The 22,480-nt window shown below is 39.6% G+C and overlaps 1 protein-coding gene across 5 annotated transcripts in view; it reads right to left on the bottom strand.

The window, feature by feature from the left end:
• strbp (spermatid perinuclear RNA binding protein) overlaps positions 1-22,480 on the bottom strand; it is a 94,505-nt gene that overhangs the window by 23,538 nt on the left and 48,487 nt on the right. For 3 of the 5 annotated variants that reach the window (XM_055019097.1, XM_055019096.1, XM_055019100.1), the window contains exons 3-7: positions 21,203-21,381; positions 11,307-11,569; positions 7,927-8,095; positions 4,906-5,167; positions 527-642 (exon numbers count right to left, since the gene is read on the bottom strand). In XM_055019097.1, the coding sequence (XP_054875072.1) occupies positions 527-642; positions 4,906-5,167; positions 7,927-8,095; positions 11,307-11,569; positions 21,203-21,205 (813 nt within the window). In that variant the 5' untranslated portion in view covers positions 21,206-21,381. The remainder of the gene's footprint in view (positions 1-526; positions 643-4,905; positions 5,168-7,926; positions 8,096-11,306; positions 11,570-21,202; positions 21,382-22,480) is intronic. The other 2 variants (XM_055019099.1, XM_055019098.1) reach the window with 1 other exon arrangement.

Below are 22,480 nucleotides of genomic sequence, written 5' to 3'. Positions count from 1 at the left end.
GATGTCTTGTTTTGTTTTTTTTCTTCAGTAAGATAAGTGAGTCGGGAGATAGATGGGGAAGGGTATGGGAGGAGAATCAAAAGGGAAGCATTGACATACTGTACAGAGCAGGCAGGTTCACATAATAGCCAAAAAGAAAAACAAGTATCAACCATTGCTTTTGTAGCTTTACGATGTTTCTTACATTCACCCTTTTCTAGTTCATATATAGATTTAAATTTAGTACAATATTGCATATAAGAAAAATACACTTTGGGTGATCAACATAATCATTATTTTTGGAATCAATGTGTAATTTATTGTATATAATCATATGTGGGTAAATTTATCAAATTATCTGTAATAGTGCCAACGTATAAATTCAAATGCATGTCAATAAAACATGTAAATTTGCTTGATTAGTCTAAACTGAGTGGGCATATTAAGCACCACAGTGTCAGCTGACAGTGAGCGTATTTCCCTCTGGGTGAATCGTCAGGCTACAATAAGCATCGGGCACGAAGACAGGAAGTGAGTGGGTGCCGACCTGGAACCACTTGGCGTGTCGCAGCGCTGCCAGGGCCAACAGACATCTGTGTCTATCCAGCACCTCCCCCTCCTCCTCCTCCTCAGCCTCCACTCTGTGCGCAGCAGCACCCAACACTGCCACAAAACAATAACAACCCGATATAGAGAATGTAAAACACACACACATCATGTCATGAGTGTGTGTGTTTGAATATTGCGTGTGTGAATGTGCGCAGACACACGGGAAAAAAGGGCGCGTGAAAGCGTACATACACACACACATGCATGGATATTTCGGTTACATACAAGGCGCTTTTCATGCCATAAAGTTGTTCTCTCCTTGCAGGAAGTGCTCGCTCTGTGTACAGTTCACGGATCTGTGATGAATGCTCAGAAAGGTTTACTCACTCTTTAAAATAGTGTGTCATTTTCAACACCTTGTTAACTGCTTTACATGGATATCGCGGATCCCTGCTACACACACGTGTTGAAAACCACACACTCTATTCAATAGTGATGTAGTAGTTTGTACATCCATCCAGTTACTGACAAATCGGTGAAAGGAAGAGCAACTGGGGTCACAAGGGAAGAAGCAACTTTGTGGGATGGAGAGCCCCTCACAGACATACACCAAACAAATACCTAAGGAGTGTTTGATTTACTGTGTGCGGGCACTGTTGGGGCATATCCGCTCACTGCATCATGCCCAGCAAGATAAATCAATCTCTCCTTCATGTATTTGAAAAGGATTTTATTTATTTTGATCCAGTCTGCACCAGGCAGGAGTCAAAATAGGAGTTTGTTTTTCTTCTGGATTACTTAAGGTGCACTTGATTTCACAGGCTCATAGAGAAATGGTGCAGAGAAAGCAGTTCAACAATCTGTCTGGGCAAACACAGAATCAAGCGCTCCTAAAGTAGAAATGAAAAGAAAAAAAAAGAAAAACTTGAGATAGTTTGACCCAGTCTGAGACAAACACAACACAAGAGGGATCAAGGCAGGGTTTAGTCAGAGCATCGTGGTTGGTAAAAGAGGAGCGTTCTTAAACGCTTTTTTTTATACGCGTTTGATTCATGCTGCCCGACACACCGGGCCGGTTGAGTTACTACACTCTCATTCTGCTACTTGAGAATAACGGTAAAGTCTACGATGTGCAAGGCAAGCTGAATCAAACGCATCTGTGTATGAATGAGTGCAGTTACATGGAGTTTCCAAAGAGGGTTTATTATGTGCAGGAACTACTGGAGATGAAATAAAACAAACTAAGAGAGCCTTTTGGGTCTCTGTGAAAACACTACTAGGTAAATATTTTCCTCATCACTCTCCCGTAAAAAGAAAATCCTTTCCTCAAGAGACATTAAGTCGAAATGTCAAATGTGTTTAATGCGCAGCGGCATGAGAACATCCTTCTCACATTATCCTCAAAATGCAGTGTAGCTCCTTATCTGTCTGGAGCATTCAGTGGTGTGTGTTTCTGTGTGATGGTGAATCTTAAGGTCTGTTAGAGGTGTCCCAGCTGCATTTGCTCTGCTGCTAGCAGATCATTACAGTCTTTCTCTTCTCGCTTGTCCTCCCACTGTTCTCTCAAACGCTCTGCTGGCCGCTCCCTCACTCAGCGCTCTTCTTTTATCATGATCTCAGTCTGTGTTACTGATGCCGTCTTGTCCCTCGGTCTCATTTGAAAAATTCCCTTTGCTATCGTGTCTCCTCTAATTTCCTGTCACAGGACCCTCCCCGCCTCTGTGACAGCGCAAAGCAAGTGAGCTGTATCAGTGCATAAAAAGCATGCATGCATGCATGCTAAATGTGTGCATAGACAACCTATTTTCAATAAAATATTTACCTGGAGCATAAATATTTAACTTTTGAAACATACAAAATCAAACGCAGCACCCCCAGTTCACAAGGTTGTTGACTGAAGTGGCAAAAGAAAAAATTACCAAATGGAAGAATTACCATTTTAAATCAATATATTGATTATGTGACATCAAATCAGAAGGCATTATTGATTCATCTAACTGTATTCAAATAGCTAGAGCTTACTGAAACATTCAACAGTGAGTGAGCTCTGCGTTGTGTGTTTGTGTTTCTTTCAGAGATATTTTAACTTTAGATTACGCTGAGGAGGCACTGACATTGGACAGCACCACTGATGTTTCTGCCTGATGATGCATGTGTTGATGTGCAAAAGTATTAGACCTTGCCTTTTAAAATATGATCCTCATAAATCTGAGCAATTAGATATCCAGCGTGACAGGCATTTGTATCCGTCAGGTACAAAATATGACCCTGTGTGTGTGTGGCTTCTCCTACCGGTTGACTGAACATGTGTGCAAACCCGTGTGCTCTTCTTAGCGTGTTTGAGAGAAAATCTGAGCGGTCCTTTCCATCTTGCTGAGGCATGTGAGAATGATGTACGCCTAACCTTCATGCTATCTTTCATCTCTCTCTGAGACCTGAGTGTCTAGTTGGATGGGAGCCACAGGATAGATGGGCAGCTTGCTACTGCTTGGTTATTGATTTTGCTGGCCTGCTGGCCTTGCTTCCCTTTCCCACCTCCCACAACTAATTATAACCACTTCCTGCTACCCATGAAAACAGGGGACTGGGGACAGATTGATAGTAGACTGAATGCCAGACAGTTCCTGCATGTCTCCACTGTGGTCTGCGTCCTACACTTGGCTTTACTCTGTTACATGTCGCTAAGCAGCTTTTTGGAGTAAATGGAGCATGTTGGAGCAGTTTACTTTGTTCCAGTGCTACTGTGTGAACTACCTTGAGATGCTGTATGTTGTGAATAGGAGCAATTAAAATAAAACTGAACTGAACTTTTACATTAATTTCAACACCTTACATACAGCTTAATTTGAGAGACTGGTAATCGGCTGATCCCAGGTCCCAGTTTCCTCTTGACACTGCAAAAAATGTCTGCAGCTACAATGGAAGACTGACATGAGACAAAGATTCCTTGGCCTCACTTTTTTTTCTGTTTTCTTTTTTCTGTCAAAGTTTGGCTTTCAAACTGTGCTACCAGCTAATATTAACGGACTACACTGCAGTGCAGGGAGATCCAGTTGGGTTTGAGGTCAGTGCATCAGAGAATCATACAGAAAGTAAACTGACAGAATGCAGCGATTCATTTTGTTGTTTTGCTTTTTTGGTATGTACAGTTTGCTTTGTAAGATATTTGGCCATTTGCCTTTGTTTGATTGAAGACACTTGATTCTGGCTGTCTATAAGAGGTGGGACATCTCTACAAGCTAAGAATGTAATTCAAAATGTCTTTGCTTTGTGGCGTGCTTAATAAAGTATAAAATTATGCTTTCAATAGCTTGAACAAATTTACACAGTTTATGTTCTCGTGTCGAGACTGTTGCAGAGTTTTATTCTTGTTTAAGCCACAATGTTACAGCACTTCTATAGTTCAAAATGTCTGCTGCACATTCACTCACAAAGATTCTCTGTTGTCATCTCACTGCTAGCTTCGTTACACTGGCTTCTTGTGAAATTTAGGATTGATTTTGCATTCTTTTACTCCACTCATTACTTAGAAGGCACTACAGAGTTTGGTTCCACCACAAATCAGGGAGCTGCTGATAACTTATTGGTCCACAAGGCCTTTCAGGAGCTCCTGGTGGTGCTTCATCCAAACTTCAAGACTTGCGCTGACTGAACATTTCTGTTGTGGCTCTTAGATTATGGTCTCTCTCTGAAGGCTACATCACCATTAATGCTTCCTCGCCTTGATTTTACTTGACATTTATTTATTTTTTGTTTGAATTTGGAGTATTTTGTTTTGAAGTTGCTTTGTCGTCTTTGGGGACTGCAAGCACTTTGCAACCTCACTTCTGAGTTCTGTATGAAGTTCTACATAAATAAAGACTTACTTATTTCATATTCACATATTGGATAGTTGAGAGCTACAGATTAGGGACATTGTACTCATCTATATGCAGAAGGTTATCTAATTAGAATGACTTAAAATGAATTAAAAACAGACCAAAAATTCGGGGGTAAGTTATTTATATTTACTTTTTGTGTGAAAATGACATTATTCTTTTACTTTAGCTACTCATAATGCAGGCAGTTTTTTCAGTAGATGCTTTTGTAGCCTAACTCAAGCAGTTATTTTTGGTCTTTGCTGTACTAGTACTTCAGAAAGCATCAGCACTCTCTCTTGAGTGCAGTTTTTGTCTAGTCTACCCACCTCTGCCTGTATCTGTCTTGTCCTGTGTCAGCATCAGTGGATGAGGTCAAACCTCTTGTTTGAGAAACACAAAAAAACATCTGAGTTCTAGAATAACATACACATTTAATATATATTCAGTTGATTGCGTGTGTGCTGGGGTGTTACCTCAGAAACCAAGAAAACTGCAGCTTTCCAGTCTGTGTTCCTACCTTGACCATTTTTCTTTTCCTGCTCCTCCTCTTCTCCCTCCACCTCCTCCTCCAGCTCCTCTCCTTCCTCCCCATTCTCTAACATCGCCCCTTCCTCCTCCTCTTCCTCCTCCTCCTCTTCTTCGTCTTCATCCTCGTCTTCCCTCATGGCCGGTGAGGTGAGGGTAATCTTCAGTGTGAGTTTAGGCTCTGTTGTAGTTTGTACCAAGATGGCCGCCTCGGGCAAGGAGCTCGTGACCTTATATTTCTCTTCTGTCAGCTTCTGTCGTGTGTGAACAGACAGAACTGGATGGTTAGAAGCCAAGGTCACAACATGACTTGGTACAGATGAAGAGACAAAATAAACCTGAGCCTGCTGTGGCCTCCAGATGCTGCAACAGCATCAGTAGGTGTGACACAAGAAAAACTAAGTAAAAATGTGCATGAGAAAAAGTAAGAGAAACGGATTAGCCTTGCAGATGCCATGTCTCCTGTTATTTCTTAACCACAGGACTGAAATTCTATTTTAAAATGTGAGAAATGCACAGGAAATATTTCTCATAGTACAGGACAATTAGAATATTTTGTAATTAATTACAGTATTAAAATCTAATTAGATCCAATAGTGAAACCCCAAAGTGGATAGGGACCTCAAATCATCAAATAACCTTCATATAAAAAACTCACGAGGAGCTGTGAAATGAATCTGTTGAAGACAAAGACACCGAAGATCATTTGATGATGAGATGAAAGCTGGTACAGGCTCTAATCCTCTGAGTTTTACAGACATTGTAGCGATCATGCGTTTATATGTCTACCTCTATTATGCACATCCATTCATGAAATCTGTATATATGCGGTGCTTCATTCAGCCTTCATTCTGAAGAAATCAATTACTGCTGACCTTTGTGGTCAGAACTGAGGCATACCGTCGATAATGAATTCATGTCGGCATAAGCAGCGGCCGCGATTGTTACTCGATACACACGTGTATGTAACAGACAAACAAATGAACACACTATAACTCTTATTACACACAGAGACTCAGACAAATTCATGAATAACTACAAATATTGGATAAGAGGATACAAACTAAGACACAGAGCTCATGCAGTCATAGATTGCAAGTGCACATCCTTTCTGCTATACATGCTCATTCTGCAATTCAGGTGTTTGATGTTTGTGTTTAATTGTATAATTTACATTGTTGGGAAATGAGTCACACAGTTGGGATGAAATGCTAACAAAAGCAAAAAAAAATTCACCTATCAATTTTAGTTATTTTAAGTCTGATTAACTGTTAAAGCTATGGTAAAGTTCAGATTAAGATAAAAGCTGGACTGATACTGGATTTTGGGAGGGGGGATGCCAGTATCGATACTAATGCTGATGTTTGGAGAGTAAAAAATTCAGATATTGATCAATCAGCTGATATAACGACAAAACTCCGCACCGCTGCACTCTGCTACATGTGCTGCAGACAGAGCTGAGAGTTTTGACTTTCATACTCATTAAAGTCAGAGCTTCTCTGTTGCAGAAACTATATAATGATAATATTGCTAAATCAAGCATATTTTTTTCTGCAATATGCTCTGAACAAAAAACAAATAAACATACAAAAAAAAAACTATATGCCGATAACGATATGTTAGTGACAGGCCAATATTAGGCAATATTATCAGCCAACTAATATATCTGTTAGGCTCTAGTTTAGATTACAGTGAGGGCTGAGGTTATGTATTCATTATGCTTATGGTTGCAGGAAGCCTCTAGGTTACTAATGTAAGTGTCATGTCCTCTTAAGCAACAAAAACAAGTGTGTCTGTGGCTTCTGCGTATTTCCCAGACCCTGTTTAAGTGAGCAGCAGGTCGCAGAGGACCCATCTACATCCCATTTGGCTCTGATGAGAAAATCAAAATCTCTGGTCACTGGGCCGAGGCGTGAGATTACCTCCCTGCCCACAAACACCCACAGGAGACACACACATGCACTTTTTCCCGCTCACAAAACATAACTGTGAGCAGCGATGAGGCACATGGGGAGAATTTATTCATTGAGTAATTTCTGCACTAGCCAGCTGTGCTGGAAAATGTTTCCTACAATTTGTAGTTAGTGCTAAATGCTTTTCTTAGATCTTTAGTCATTACAAAACTTCACCTGGCTGCAACAATTCATTTCACAACAAATTAATTAAAGGATTTAAAAGGGGTAAAATCCCCAGAGGCTAAATAGAGACTGAAAAAGTTGAAAGTTTAGATCATAAACATAGCAAACAAGTACAAGGGTCAAAGTCACAGCATTTAAAAAGGGGGATGAAATGTGTCCTGCATACTTTAGCCTACACTTTGTGTACTTCTCTGTCTGGACTGCAGGGGCCTGTCAGTGTGTTCAGTATCTCGTGTGCGTATGAATGTCAGGATCGTCACTTCTGTGCCATGACTCATTAATGAGGAAACGTGACACTGACATACTGACGAGAGTATTAATCACACATGCGTCATACATACTAAAACACCACTTAGCCTCTCACTTGACGATACTGCTGTCTTTTGCCTCCTTACACAGTTTCTGTACACTCACAACACAGTAAGTGCTGGAAAATTCAAGCAGAAACACTCAGGAAACGTTGAAGATTATTCAAATAGCTTAACTTCTGACATAAGAGAGGTCTGTGCAATAAAAATAGTACTTCCTTGGATTAGAAACGTGGCAGATTGCGATGTCACTGAAGGTTTAATGCAAGGCTAAGATGCAAATGTGTGTGTATAGCCCCTTTCAGACATGCACTCCTTTCCCCTCATTATCGTAGTTATGTCTGAATAAAGCCACAGGGAACATTCACATAAAAGTGATCTGAATGACAGACTGCTGCTCACTTTACCAGACTGATGAAGCCAGCAATATTATGTATCGCGTGTCTGAAAAGGGCTTATGTCAGCGGCATGTTTGTGAACAAGTGTGTAAGAGGAAACACATGAGAGGCAGCATACGTGCCCGTATTCAAGCGTGTGCATGTGTGACTCTGCATGTGCGTCTCTAACCTCAATCTGCGTGGGTAAATTGTGACAGACAGTGTCCAGCAGTGTCTGTGTGGGTTTGTCTCTGCACATCAACACCAGCTCCAGGTCCATGTCCCCTTTGATCAGGAGTCCTTTGGCCACCAGGCCGATCCTCATCACTCCACATAGCACGCCACCGCTGCTGGATTCCCTGTTTTTGAAGAAAGATAAACAACACATAATTATACCTCTTCTGTTGTTTTTAAATGTAAATACATACACATTCTAACTTACATCTGAAAACTTCCAAAGGTACCATTTTATTAATAGACCCTTTAGGGAGTTAACAGAATAGAAAAGAGAAAAAGACGATATGGATTCAAAGAAGAAATATATTGTCACATTATTATAACTCCTATTACACACTTAATCCTACAATTTTGTATCATATCTAATAAATTAAATTACACTTTAGGCATTAGGTCCAATAAAAAATAGAGTTTCCGTCTTCCGCCTTTGCTCGGCATAATACCCACAATTCCTGCAAACAATCTTTGGAGAGTAGCTGCATGATTAAAAGATTAAAATACAAGGTTCCACTTGACACTGCAAAATAAGACTAGACAAGGCAATTCAAGACTTTAATGAGAAGTAGTGAACCATTAATAAAAAGATTCATAAAGATAGCCAACCATGGAGACTATGCCCAGGGATTTTCAAGTGGTGGAGCTCCTTTCCTTTTGCGCAACACAAGCTCTTTCTGTTTGATACCAAGTTTTTCTCTTTTCTTCCTTTTCTGACTGTTTTAATACATGAAATGAAAGATATTGATCTGAATGGCCAATTTGTGGGGCAAAAAATGCCTAACAACTGGTCAGTTACACAGTACTGCAGGTTTATCGACAGACAACAAATGTGCAATCAATTAGGTCATTTATCAAACAAGTCCAGCTCCTGCTTCTCAAATGTTTTTTTTTCTAATCCCTTTTACTTTAATATCATTGTAACTACTCATAAATATGACGCCTTATAAAGTCTCATTCATTTCCTTGTCAAGACTTAGATTAGAGGAAGTCTGTGCTGGAAAACTGGAGACATCAGGGTTACAACCGAACTCTAGGAAATCCTTTCTCCCCGCCAAGAAACAGGACTAAACAAACTGGCTGGACTTTGCATGTCTTAGTTTAAATATAAATAAAACGAGTTGTTTTTTCTAAAGTCATGCTACAAACGTCATTTATTACATCGCGCTTGGACTATTGTAACTCCCTGTACGTCGGCATTGGCCAGTCAGAACTCAACCGGCTGCAGCTTGTTCAGAATGCAGAAGCTCATCTCCTAACTGGGACAAAGAAATGCCAGCACATAACGCTGGTGCTTTCCTCATTTCATTGGCTTTCGGTTAGGTACAGGATTGATTTTAAAATTCTTTTATTTGCTTTTAAGTCTTCGAATGGACTGGCCCCAGAATATTTATCTGATCTTGTTAAGGTGCATCAATCCTCCAGAGCCCTTAGGTCAGCTGACCAGATGGTCCTGGACGTTCCTCGATCCCTCATGAAAACCAGAGGAGATGAAGCCTTTGCAGTTGTGGCTTCCCTGCTGTGGAACGCATTGCCCCTCTCTGTGTGGTCTGCGAATAGCCTCTCCATTTTTAAAACACGTCTTAAGACTCGCCTGTTTACCCGGGCCTTTGGCTGAGCAGAGTCACCTTTAATGTATCTTTTATCTGTTTTATTTTACTGTCTTATTGTTTTGCTTTTATTGTTTTCGTATTGTTAATGATTTATTTTACTGTAAAGCACTTTGGTTGGCCATAGGCCTTTTAAAAGTGCTATATAAATAAATCTGACAATGACATTGATATTGTCTTATAAATACCTTGGCATGATACTGGACCCAAACGTGAACTTTAAAAAAAACATGCAAAAAATGGTTAAAATCATAGAGTACAACTTAGGGAATTTTATACGTAATAAAAAACTGTCTCTCTGAAAGCAGGCAAGATATCCATGTATGCAATGATCCTTTAATGTATGTAGTATTATACTGCATGTCGCTGACAGGCTGGTGAAACAGTCATACAACCTCTTGAGTCCTTATACAAATAAACTATAAAAACCTTAGACACAAAGCTGATGCACTGTCGGGTGAAAGAGAAATACACTTTAATGAGCTTTGCAATGGGTGAGAGGAGGATGTTAGCCCAGCTCACATCCATCATGGACAACACCTTTTACCCTCTGCATGAGACTGTGGGGACCTTAAGCTGCTCTTTCAGCAAGAGGCTGCTACATCCGCAATGCAAGAAGCAACGTTAGCGCAGGTCCTTTGTTCCTTCTACAGTCCGACTGTTCATCACGTTCGTGTCATTGCAATAAAATATATTAAAACATTTTTCTCCTCACAGCCTTTCAGGTGCAGCAATCTACATCATTTAACAGTCTTCGTCCTATAGCTCTTCCATTTCAACTACATAATTAACTCTTCTGAGTCAACAACATCGCTTAATCACTTCATCACTTTTTCCTGCCAAAGCTCTTCCAGTTTGCAACAGCATCATCTAACGCTGTTTTCTTCCCCCTATAGCTCTTCCAGTGCCACATAATCCCCTAACAGTTTTACTTTTCCTTACAGCTCTTCTGGTGTCACAGCATCTCATAACACTATTTTACTCTCCACTGCTCTACTTAAACAATCAAAAGCTTGCTCCCATAATAACCCAACAACAAAACGTAAATCCGCGTTTTCTCTTTACAGCTCAGCAACAGATAACACTGTTTTCTTAGAGCTCTTTTCCAAACCTGCACATATGTAAATTCATCAAGTCATATGTCTACATATCCATATGTAAACTCACCATGTCATAGCTGTACTTATCCATATATAAATTCATCATGCCTGGAATATTGTCTTTATGTGACCTTTATTTTTATATCTTGATTTTTTAGCCCTATTGTACTTTTTAAATTTCTTGTCTTGCTTTTTTCATACCTTATCTGTATCCAGCGGCTGAAACGTGATTTTCAAGTTGGTAACTTGCTTGTGAAATTTTTAATGGTTTGGCCTCTTCTCCATTATGTGGCTTTGCGTGCACTTGCTCGGTATATTAGATCCTCAAGAATGTTCTCTATTAAATGGTAACATCTCGTTTTGCTGTACCACATTTGAACTATCAGTGCTGACTGTTATCGTGTTGTTTTTGTTCTGAATTGCCAAGGGATTGCAGATGGTGACATTTATGCTTGAGCTGATAATCAAGCCAAGTTAGAGAGTTTTAGAAGAAAATATATTATACTCAACAAAATGTTGATGTATTACCTTAAACAAACAAATCTATCAATTCATAAGAAACAAAAAGAATTACCCAATCATGAAAATTCTTATTAGTTGAAGGCCAAGTATGCATCATTTCCGCCTACCTGTAGCACTCGTTGGACTCCTCGGTTTCATCACTGGGCTCATCACCAGGGTCATCCTCCTCTGTGCTGCCTGCTGGTTGGCTGTCAAACTGGTTGTGGACGTCGCCGCTGCTCTGATCCAGCCAATCGGAGACATGTTTGAGGGCGCACTCCACGGTGGACACCAGCGTCTGAACCGCTTCTAGCTCGTGAGAGGAGGGGTAGATGGTGGAGTGCTTCGCCATCACGTGGCGGTCATCGTTACTAAATGAGCGGAATGACCTCTGAAAGGGCAAATGAGAAACAACAAAGGGAAAGAATTCAAACTTAGCATATTCTGATTAAAATTCAAAGGAAACACTGAGACATACGGATGCACTCGTACCTGTAAACAAACAATACACATAAGCACAGTCTTCTCCCATTTATCTGCAGCAAGGGCACAACTGGAGAGAGGTTTTCAACAACAGATTGAGCTTTAATCCACCAAATCAAGGCTTTGGACTCCCTGTTGGGCGCTGATTTTTCTTCATAATACATCCAAAATTAAAAGGAACACACACACACACACATTCGCACAAGGACTAATGCAAAAAAGCAAAAAAAGAAGCACTCTGCCACTCAGTGTTTCACCAAGCGTGTGTGCTATTTGTGTGTAGGAGTATGTGTTGCTTTCCTGCAGCCAGACCGTGTATCTCTTTTATGGGATTACAATCAATTCTTAACTCAGTGACAGTTCCGACATAATGTCACTGACCCTGACATGCATGCACATGTATACACAGCTATCAGGAATTCATCTCACCGCCGTCCTCATATCCTCTTCACCTGTCCTAATTCAATCAGACATTTTGGCCTTGGGAATTTATGTCAGCTCTTCAGTCTTCCTCATTCGCTCCTTCCTACACTCTCGGAGGCGTAAGGAGGAAAACCGCAGAGGAAGGACGTCAGGTGCGAGGCATCAGACGGGGGGAGCACAGAGGAGAGTAAATGAGATAAAATAGAAGGAGTGTGCCATGGAAGCCAAGAAGGCAGAGAATAGATAACAGAAAAGGTGGGTTATGGGACTAGTACAGAATCTTTGTAAGGCAAAAAGGACAAAAATGGTTGTGGGCGCATAGGCTGAACTCAAAGATGAACGGAAAGATAAAGACATGAAGCAAGAGGAGCAGGTGTAACCGAGGCGTCTGTAATTTACATCCTGCAGTTAATACCGCCCAGCTGGGTCCCAGGGCTTATGGGCATTCATATGAAAAGCCTTTTTAGATTGTGTGTCAGCTGTTTACATTATTTCAGATGTCTTGACATTTCAGTGGGTGGTAGTTTACGAGGCTAAATGGAGAATGGAAAAAATGTTGCGTTTGAGTATATTTTAGCATCTGACTGTTGTTTAACTTAACATAATTACATTAATAGCTCACTACAATCTATTATTAAAGCATAACATTTGCTGCAATACATGTAATATAAATTCTCGAGGGGCAACTGTATAATTAATAACTAAAATACTCATACAGTAGCTAATTCATATCTGTCATAATGTATTATTTCAAATCAATTCCTCTGTGCTTTAATAGCTAACAGCAGCATCGCTTCTATCGTGTTCTCGTGTTGAATTTTGCTTTGTCAGGATTTAATATGTTTCTTTCTTTGCTTTCTCTCTTTCCATCTTTTTAGTAGTATAAGGATACTTCATCTAAAAAAAAACAAGTATGACAAGCATTACTTTGTAACCTGAATCTGGAGGATGGGGCTCATTTTTAAACAGTAGGGGTTATCACGTTATGCTGGGGAAGCCTGAGGTGCACGAGGAGGGTGCTCTCAACAAGCTGCAAAGTAGATCTGCTTATCTCCAAAACCCACATTTCCCTTTATTCACTACACACATCTGCTCAAAGAGAATCACACACCAGGCACCACAACAACACACAAACGCGCACACACACAGGCTCACACACAGAGGAGAGATGACCTTTTTCTGAGTAATATGGATAGTGTAGCTATAGTGCTACTATCAATCTACTTGAAATCCAAGGACCACCTGCACACACGCACACACACACGCACGCACGCACGCACGCACGCACGCACGCACGCACGCACGCACGCACGCACGCACGCACACACACACACACACACACACTCACACACACACACACACACATCACTTCAGAGAACATTGCGTTGCCTTAAATTCATTTTCTGGAGACCCACCCAAACACTGACAATAACCACTGCCTGACACTAACCTTAAAGCAAGGCTTCACTCTAAAATTTACTGATTTATGTTATGAGGACTTGCTTTTTGACCCCAAAAAGGGAGGCAACTCCCCACAATCTGGCTGTGTAAACTAATTTATGTCTCCACAGCGTGAGTAATGCGAGTACACACACACGTACAGATGCGCACGCACGCACACACACACTTCATCCTAATTGAACTGGTGACATTCTCTTTCACTAGCGAGATAAAGCCATTACCAGAATGAGAACAAGCGCTGCACGATAACTGCAGCCTCGCAGTCTGTGTAGCTCAGTATGTAAAGTGTCGCAAGAACATTTGGCAGGGTTACACACTCTATTCCCACTGAGACTCAACTGTGATTCTCCAACACTTTGGCCGGGCAAACCGGAATGACACGGAGCCAATATAGACACCTCGAAAGGATACGTTAGTATTAAAAAAATCTATGAAATTATTATTTTTATTTAAAAAATTTGGATTACCAAACATGGTCTCATTTGACATTTTCAGGATTTTAATTAGTTCGGTATGTCTTCAAAGGAAGCTTTTTTATCTTTCTCATTCTTATCTTATCTTCACTAGTCTTATGAGACATCAGTAAAAAAATATTAGACAATGTATAATCCAGGGCCAAACATGTCATAACTGTACTAGTGGAGAAATGATTAGCTGATTGAATGAATCAACAATTTTTACTAATTAAAAACGGATTATGACTGCTGGTTGACTGAAACTAATTTGTGCCTCATTAAAAAAATAATAGTAAGCTTCATTAAAATAACAAAGTAACTTCTCTCTTTACAGAAAAAAAAAGTGTTAATTGTGGCTTAACTAAAAGTTACTGTGCAAAAATGGAACTGTGAATGTAACCCTGTGTACCTACAGCACTGTGGATCTTATACTTGTGTGTGTGTGTGTGTGTGTGTGTGTGTGTGTGTGTGTGTGTGTGTGTGTGTGTGTGTGTGTGTGTGTGTGTGTGTGTGTGTGTGTTCTTGGAGCGGTGTTTAACAGGGTAATAGTTGCAGATTTTATGAGCTGTTGCTAATGGGAGCTTCTGCAGCCATAAACCACATTACGAGGAGAGTGCCTATGTATCTATGTATGCCAGTCGGCACTACTCGACCGTGGGGGAGTTGTTGCCCAGCTGCTCTGATCACCATGTAAATCAGAGCAGTTAAGGAGGGCCCACTGACAAGAATCGACCCCCCCAGGCCAGCGTCTGCTGTGATGATGCTGAGACATTTAGACAAGTGACATGATCAGGAAGCTACTGTGGTAAAGATAAGGTTTGACGCAGGATTTCACATAGAAAAGAGAGAGAAAAGCAGGGTGAAAACTTGATGGCACCTCTTAAAACAATGTTTCTCAGGTTTAATGAAACAATTTACTTCATGATCAACATTATTTTGCACTCTTTATTACTGTGCTCACCTTGACCGCCACATAACTTGGAGGTCAACTGCGCAATATGTTCCCTTGTGCTGTACAAATGTGAGAGTGACAGGATAATAAATCATAAATGATTACATCACAATGATTGCGAACAATCCCCAGCATCTAAATTAGATTGTGTCCAATTTCAGCACATTGACCCAAACCTGAACCACGGAAGTAAAAATTTACCTGAGGTGTTTTGCAGGGCTGAGGTTAATGTTACAGTGTCTCATACGGTGTTGTGGTATTACAGTCGAACAGAGATAGAAAATAAACACAGCAACATCGCAAAAAATGTAATCCAGTTTTATTTTATTTAATTTTAAACTGAAATCCCATTTTGAAGCAATGCAAGTGGAAAAGTGTAAAGGCTACAGTTTAGAATATGCGCTATGCAGCCTGTTTGACGCAGGGTTTAAAGTGTCGCATCAGTGGTTTTACAAACATTCATGTCGTCCTCTTTGTGTGACAGTCGAGCTTTTTATGAGGTCTCATGTGGTAGTGATCTACCGCACAGTAAATACTTAACTGAAGCTTGAATTTAAATAATCACGCCACAAATCTATTCACAATCACATCTGTCAGAAAAACTGCAACTGAATTTTTTCTTCAAAATGTTCAGCCTTATAACAAAGTCTTGATCCCACAATTTGTAAACAATATTTAGACAGCATATTTAACACTTTTCTGGAGATAAAACTCCAGTATCACTCTTACAAATAAGACTGACCAGCCTGCTTGTTTAAAACTTGCATGATCTTAGTGCTCTTGTCTTTTGCTCTGCTGGACGTTTTTTTTTTTTTTTTTTTTTTTTTTTATTTAAGCAAAGTACAATTTTCAGTAAAATGTTGTCCAATGTATAAAAGCAATACAGCAGTAGAATTATTCTTCTTTCTTTTATTTTCAAAAAGCATGTAGTGGATTCTGGTGTTTGTTTATGCTATTGGTAGTTTATATTTTTGTTGGGAATGTGACAGTGGAATAATAGCTTTTGTGTACTTTTATATTATGATTAGTTAACTATGAGATGAAGGTTATTTTTGTGCACTGTATGTCTTGCATACATTTTTATTAAAAGTTAAAAAAACTAATGTTTTTTATGTTCATTATGATCATGTCTTTACAAATCCCATAATTAATTTTTATGGAAACAATTACTTATTAATAAAAAATGGCTGTACATCACTAAAATGTCAACTAAGCAACCATCCGAATTTAATAACAACCACATTCCAATTAGCGAAACAATAATAAAATGAGCTTATTCAAAGATTGTTTTGATTGTGTTCTTTTTATTAAGTTGAGATAATCATGACAGATATTTCTTTATTGTCAATATATCAAATTTTATATGGAAAATAACTAATTGTATCTGTGTCCCAGAAATCACTTTCCACTAAGTTCCCCATTACAAAAACACCTCAAGGAAGTGTGTTAATTCCAGATCACATGACCTGCTCCACATGATGTCATTTCCTCCTGAAGAAAAGACTGGCCAGACTCCGAGGCTTTCTGAGTTATTTAATATAAAGTAGTGTGTGAGTCAAGTGTGGATTTATGGCATGTCAACAGGTTTACTGCAATATCTTTATAAATAACTTTCCTTTTCAATTTTACTCAATTGTATATATAATATTTAGAAGAATCTTTCTGTAAAAATGCCATGTGGCATTTGGTTATAGGCAGCCATGTTGATTTTTAGGCCTGAAAACAGCAAAAATGTCAACTAGGATACAAAAAGCCTGCAATTATATATTGACCCTACAGCAACACCAAAGAAAGTTATTCTACCAAATATCAGACTTCCAAAACGTGATAACTTTGGGAAGAGCCAAATGTCTGAGGAAGTAACAAACATTTGACATTCTTCCACCTGAACTAGAAACAGAAATGTACATATTTATTTATTAAATCCCATCTGTCTAAAAGCCACCAGCGCTCACCATGCACTATGTGTACATATACCTTCATATGCCATTGTTGCATAGTCCTTTTAGACCGCACACTTACCAATTACACTCCATTTCATGCTCCAGTGAAGCCAACCAGCTGGCAGGCCCATGTTACATAACCACATTACACAGCATTTACAACTTACTGTATACTAACTAATGTACACACACACACACACACAACAATGGAGAAAACTCAGCACTATCATGGTAAAAATCTAACAAATTTGCTAGAACGCAAACCACACAGGGAAGTCATGGATGAAATATGCATGTAAAATGCATGCAATGGAATTATACCGTGTCTTCTGCACCGACACACGCGAACACAACCATTACTTCCATCCATCACCTCTTGTTCTGTTCTTAATGCCCTGCAGTAAAACCACTTCAGTTCAAGGTGTTCTGGTCAGACACGCACCCTGTCAGGAGCAGCTACTTCACTTTAGAATCAACACAATCCCATGACTTTCATCCTCATCGCTGCCGGTCTCTTCCAGGCTTCTCCTGTCTCATCATGTCTCTCTGTAGCCATCTGCTTTAAATTACATGACCCAATGCCAAGGACAAGACTTGCCGGAGCAATATGAGTTGTGATTGGAGGGATTCTCCAAACATGTCTTTGCCAGGGAGGCATCTATTGCCTATTATTTTTAGAGCACCATTTAAGAACGTTGTACTGTATGTGCATGTGTGCTTAGGCGGTGGGCCAGATGAAGTGTTTGTGTGCTTTTACTTTTAATAAGTCATGTGCCTAAAGTTGCCAGCTGAATGCTTAGATGACAGCACACAATAAAAGATATTGTGGAGAGAGAATATGTGACAAGAGGGAAAAGAGGATGTGGAATAAGGCTCTGAAAGTGAACAAACATGGGAAACAAAGGCGAAAAGCAGAAGAAGGAGAAGGAGGGTGATAAGTGGAAAACTGGATTTTAATATTTTTAGCCAGCTGCAGTAGAAACAAAGGTTTGTTTGTCCTGAAGCTGACAACACAGGCCAGAACAGCTTCATAGCAAAACTCTACTAAAACCCAGAAAAACAACTCACCACCTATAAACATCAGGCAAAACAAATTCACAAGTAATGCTTGAGAAATTGTCACACCTCCTTAACACAACATGAAACCACAAACACTTGAAGGAGAAAATAAAACTCCAAAACTTCAAAAATCCATCAGAAAATAAGCTGGGGGGTGATGGGACAAGCTAAACTGAAAAAAACAACTCAATGCCTTCTCTGCAACATCCAAAAGCCTAGGGGAGATTGCATTAAAAATTCATCCCGTGATTTATCTGCACTCTGCTTGGCAGGCCGGCCTGCCACACTCCACTATCCTGTTTTATTGTGCACTCTCTCGCTGTCTTTCAAATTACCACGAGCATGCAGCCACACACGCATCCACACGATAGCAGCACACATACATCAGAATACATACACAAAATCACACTCGTGGCTGCAGCAAAACACCATATAGGCTGTCCAAATCAAGCCTCTCAAGCAACCTGATGAACACGAGATAAAATGGGATACAAAACAAAACATAAAACCTTACACAGGGAAATATATAGAGCATGCTATCGATATTCCCAGACTGTCTTGTTTCAGCAGGGATAACATTCATCTAAAGCCTGCTGTAATCAGTCAAGCTTATAAAGCAGCCTCCCCAAACTACAGCCTACTTTGCACCAAAGGACAGGATTTTTTTTTAATCAGTGTCCTTTGCTCCTGGTAATGTGTCGGCATGGTCTAAAAGGTTTACTGCCTGCCTCTAAAATATTATGACGAGGCTTCTGAAAGCAGAGGAGCCGACACTGAACTGTTGTGGCCACATTTACACACTGCTAAGTAGTGGTATGTCTACATAAAGACAAATACCAGAATATTACATTTAAATATGAAACTAACATAAAATGATGTCATGTGGAAAACAAGGAAAATGTTGTTGTGTTTCAATAACGTTTTTGAAAATCAACTAAAATGCAGATTTTTACTTTTAGACCCATATTTTTTTTGAAGATTATTGAACCTCAAAATCAGACAGCAAGTTTCAAATGTATGTTGTTTTTATTTATTTTTTAATTATTAAAACTACATAATTTATTAGAGCAAGGTACTGTAAAAACAGGAACAATTGTCAGACTTAGAATTTTCAGCATCTTGTTTTTTTTCAGTTTAGCTTGTCCCATCACCCCCCAGCTTATTTTGTGATGGGTTTTTAAAGTTTTGGAATTTTATTTTCTCCTCCAAGTCTTTGTGGTTTCATGTTGTGTTAAGGAGGTGTGACATTTTCTCAAGCATTCACTTTTTGAACTAGATTAGACTGCAGCCTGTGTTTGTACAGAAGACAAGGATGGAAACAATTTTAATGTAATTAAAAAAAACAATAACAGTAAAATCACCACTTCACCTCCAGTTTTGGTAACGTGTAGGCATGTAGAAAAATGTTGAACAGTTTCACTCCAGGTTTATTTTAATTTTTGTAAACTGAATAAGCAAAGAACTTCAATTTTTCATATTTTTAATGTTTTATAGCATCATAACTTTGCTGAACTGCAGCAAAAGACATTTTTGAGTTGTTTCTACTTTTAACCATGGTTGTTATGTTTCCATAGTGGTGCAGGATTTTTTACTACAGTGGAAAATGAGCAAAATGAGTAAAAATGTGACACAAGGAAAACAATAAACTGCGCACCTCAGTTTGGTTATGCGTTCTTTTAACTGTACAACAAAGACACATTGCAGTGCTTCATATTCACAGTGTAAAAAGTAAAACTGAAACCACACCGACTTTGTGCCACTACTGCAGTGATGACACATACAAGGACCCAGCTGTAGAACAAGTTGCACAGATACAAAAGAATCAATCCAAAATGTGAGTATGTGCATGTGTGGGTGCGAAAAAATGAATGAAGAGGCAGACAAAAAATGTAGGCATATGTATTCATTAATGCAGAAACCTCAGAGAAAAGTAAATGAAAAGAAGCTGTTTGGCATATTATGGGGCTTACATGGTGCCACCAAGGTCGGTATTTGCTGCATCACCATGTCAAGATTAATCACAGTACTGTTCTTGCAGCATGGACATGCACTGGTCTTGTTACCCTTGGTTATTTATGAGCTCAGCCATGTGCCCTCTTCTGCAATGTCCAACCTCAGCACCTTCAGTAACATCTTGTTTTCTTTCAATCTCTCTCAATCATTTATTTCACACCTTTCCAGCCTCTTTTCCATTTTTCTTCCAATTTTTTCATTCTTCCATCCCCCCCTACAAACCACACTTCCACTTACTTCCTTTTTCTGCTCATTTTTCCTCCTTCCTCCACTTGTTCTACTTTTTAGTAATTCATCTTCTGCTTTGCTCCCCCCTCAGGGAACAGCTCCCACTGTCACAGGCCAAGATCATTAATCAATCCCTCGTCTCGCTCTTGCTCTACCTCTACCTCTCTTAGCTCTTAACATCCCTTCTCTACCCCACTTCTCTTTCTGCTTTTGACATCTTTTCTGCTTTTCATCTGTCATGTTTCTGTCCATCACTTATGTTTTTATGGTCTTATCAGATCCCACTTGTCATTCTCTCCTTTCTCTGGTCTCTCTGATCTTTTGAGCCATCCTCTCCTCCTCCTAGCAGTAGCTCTTTTGACGGCATCTTCTTCCTCTTGTACCAGGCCTCTTGTACTTATGTAAGGAACAAACCTCATTTCTACCCTGATTCAGCATGTCAGCAAATGAATGCGCACTGGTATAAAAATGCAGACCAATGACAATCTGTCATATATCCTTGTTATTTAACGTGTCAAATAGCATAAATCACAACAGGAATATAAAGTTATTACATAGAGAACAAATCCACAAAGTCACAAGAAAATGTACCGAACAGCAAACAGTAATTAAACTGCTCTTTTTTCTCTTCCTGTTAATCACCACTCTCCTTCACTTCAACCTTCATGTCTGTCTTCTTCTTCTGTTTCCTTTCATTGTTATTCGTTTTCTTGACTTCCTCCATCTCCTCCAATCTCCCGTGTTCTCCTCCTCCCTCCTCTTTATGCTCTCAGCCCCTATTTACTCCCCAAAAATGCAAAGCTATACACTCCTGTCTGCACAAGCTCTTATCAAGTATCTATCTCTCTGTCTTTGACCCACACTCTCTGTTGTCATGTCTAGAACGAGTTATCAGATTGAACTCTTACACTGCATAGTCTGGAGGCAGTTTCCTTGCTGTTCTGTGGCTAATTCACTACCACAACCATGCAAACATCCAGTACCTGCAAACAGAGTGAGTACATTACCATGCCTGCAGGAGGAGTGGTCACTTGTTTCCTTCCTGCTGACGCCCACTTCTGGAGTTGCTGGGCGCGTGGTAGGATGCAAAAGCAAGGTTACCGGTCAGGAAGTTGATGTCACTTCGTTTCCGCTCCTCATGTGCTCCTTTGTCACTCTGGCCACCACTTTACAAGAGGTTGTTCTTCTAGGTGATAGAGAAACAGAGAGAGGCGAGAAGATGGATGAGCACTTGATGAGTACCTCAACAGCTACAGGATGATGTGTAAAAGGACAAATGCAAGGTTGTTTCTTTTATACCTGATTATAAACACAAAGAGGAAGAAATGTGGGTTTAAACCACTGAATCTGAATAACAGTGATGCTATTTTTAGCGAAGCATTTATCCTAGCAAGAAAACATAAAAGCAGGAGGAATAGTTGGCTTTTCGACTTTGTAACGGTGCTTGAACTAATCATGTATGACTTTTAGTTCTGACAGAAAAACTATCAAATCTAAGTTTACAGTTTCTTTCCTTGTCTCCTTTGAAAAATTTCCAAAATTAAACCACTTGCACTAATCAGATCCTGTAAATGCAAAAAAAATTCAGACTTTTTCGCTGCACTGCAAGGTAACGACAAAGTGCAAATTGGAGAAATATGTAAAGAAATAAAAAATTAACGTGGTCAATGATGTATTGCATGTAGAGTCCCCATTTTTTTTCACTATGGATAACACCTGTGGACAATTGGAAAAAAATTGTTCGCGGTGTTTCCAGATTTTGCACATTTTTGTAAAATTATTAATCAATAATGCTATAAATTCATGAGTTAAATTCATTATTAATGACATTACAACTTTGTTATGCTGCACAAAAGAGATTTTTGAGATCCTATCTGCCTCCACCTATGGTTGTGCTGTTTCCACATGGGTGCAGGACATAGGACAGTGAAAAAAAACACCTAGAAACTGCTTAAAATTCAGAGGATTAATAAATAGCTAAATGAATAATATAAAAAAATACCGATTTAAAGAGACAGTAGATGCATGCATGGCAGCGTGATTATCATGAACCTACTCAGCAGCAACCCCCATCACACACAACCCACATCTGTCTAACGCTGCAGATCTGCGTTCCAGCCATACCTTGAGTTCCCCCTCTAACACACACAGCTTTCTCTCTTTCACACACATGCTCACACAGCTTTCTCAGTGGGGGTGCAGGGTAAGTCCTTGTGAAAAAGATCTGATAGACTGGCTGATCAGCACATGTGGAGATAGACATGTGAACATGTACACACACACAC

Source organism: Amphiprion ocellaris, chromosome 17, assembly GCF_022539595.1.
Source record: "Amphiprion ocellaris isolate individual 3 ecotype Okinawa chromosome 17, ASM2253959v1, whole genome shotgun sequence".
Lineage (NCBI taxonomy): Eukaryota > Metazoa > Chordata > Actinopteri > Pomacentridae > Amphiprion > Amphiprion ocellaris.
The sequence above is the reverse complement of the archived record's forward strand: the minus strand, read 5'-3'. Positions and strand labels throughout refer to the sequence as shown.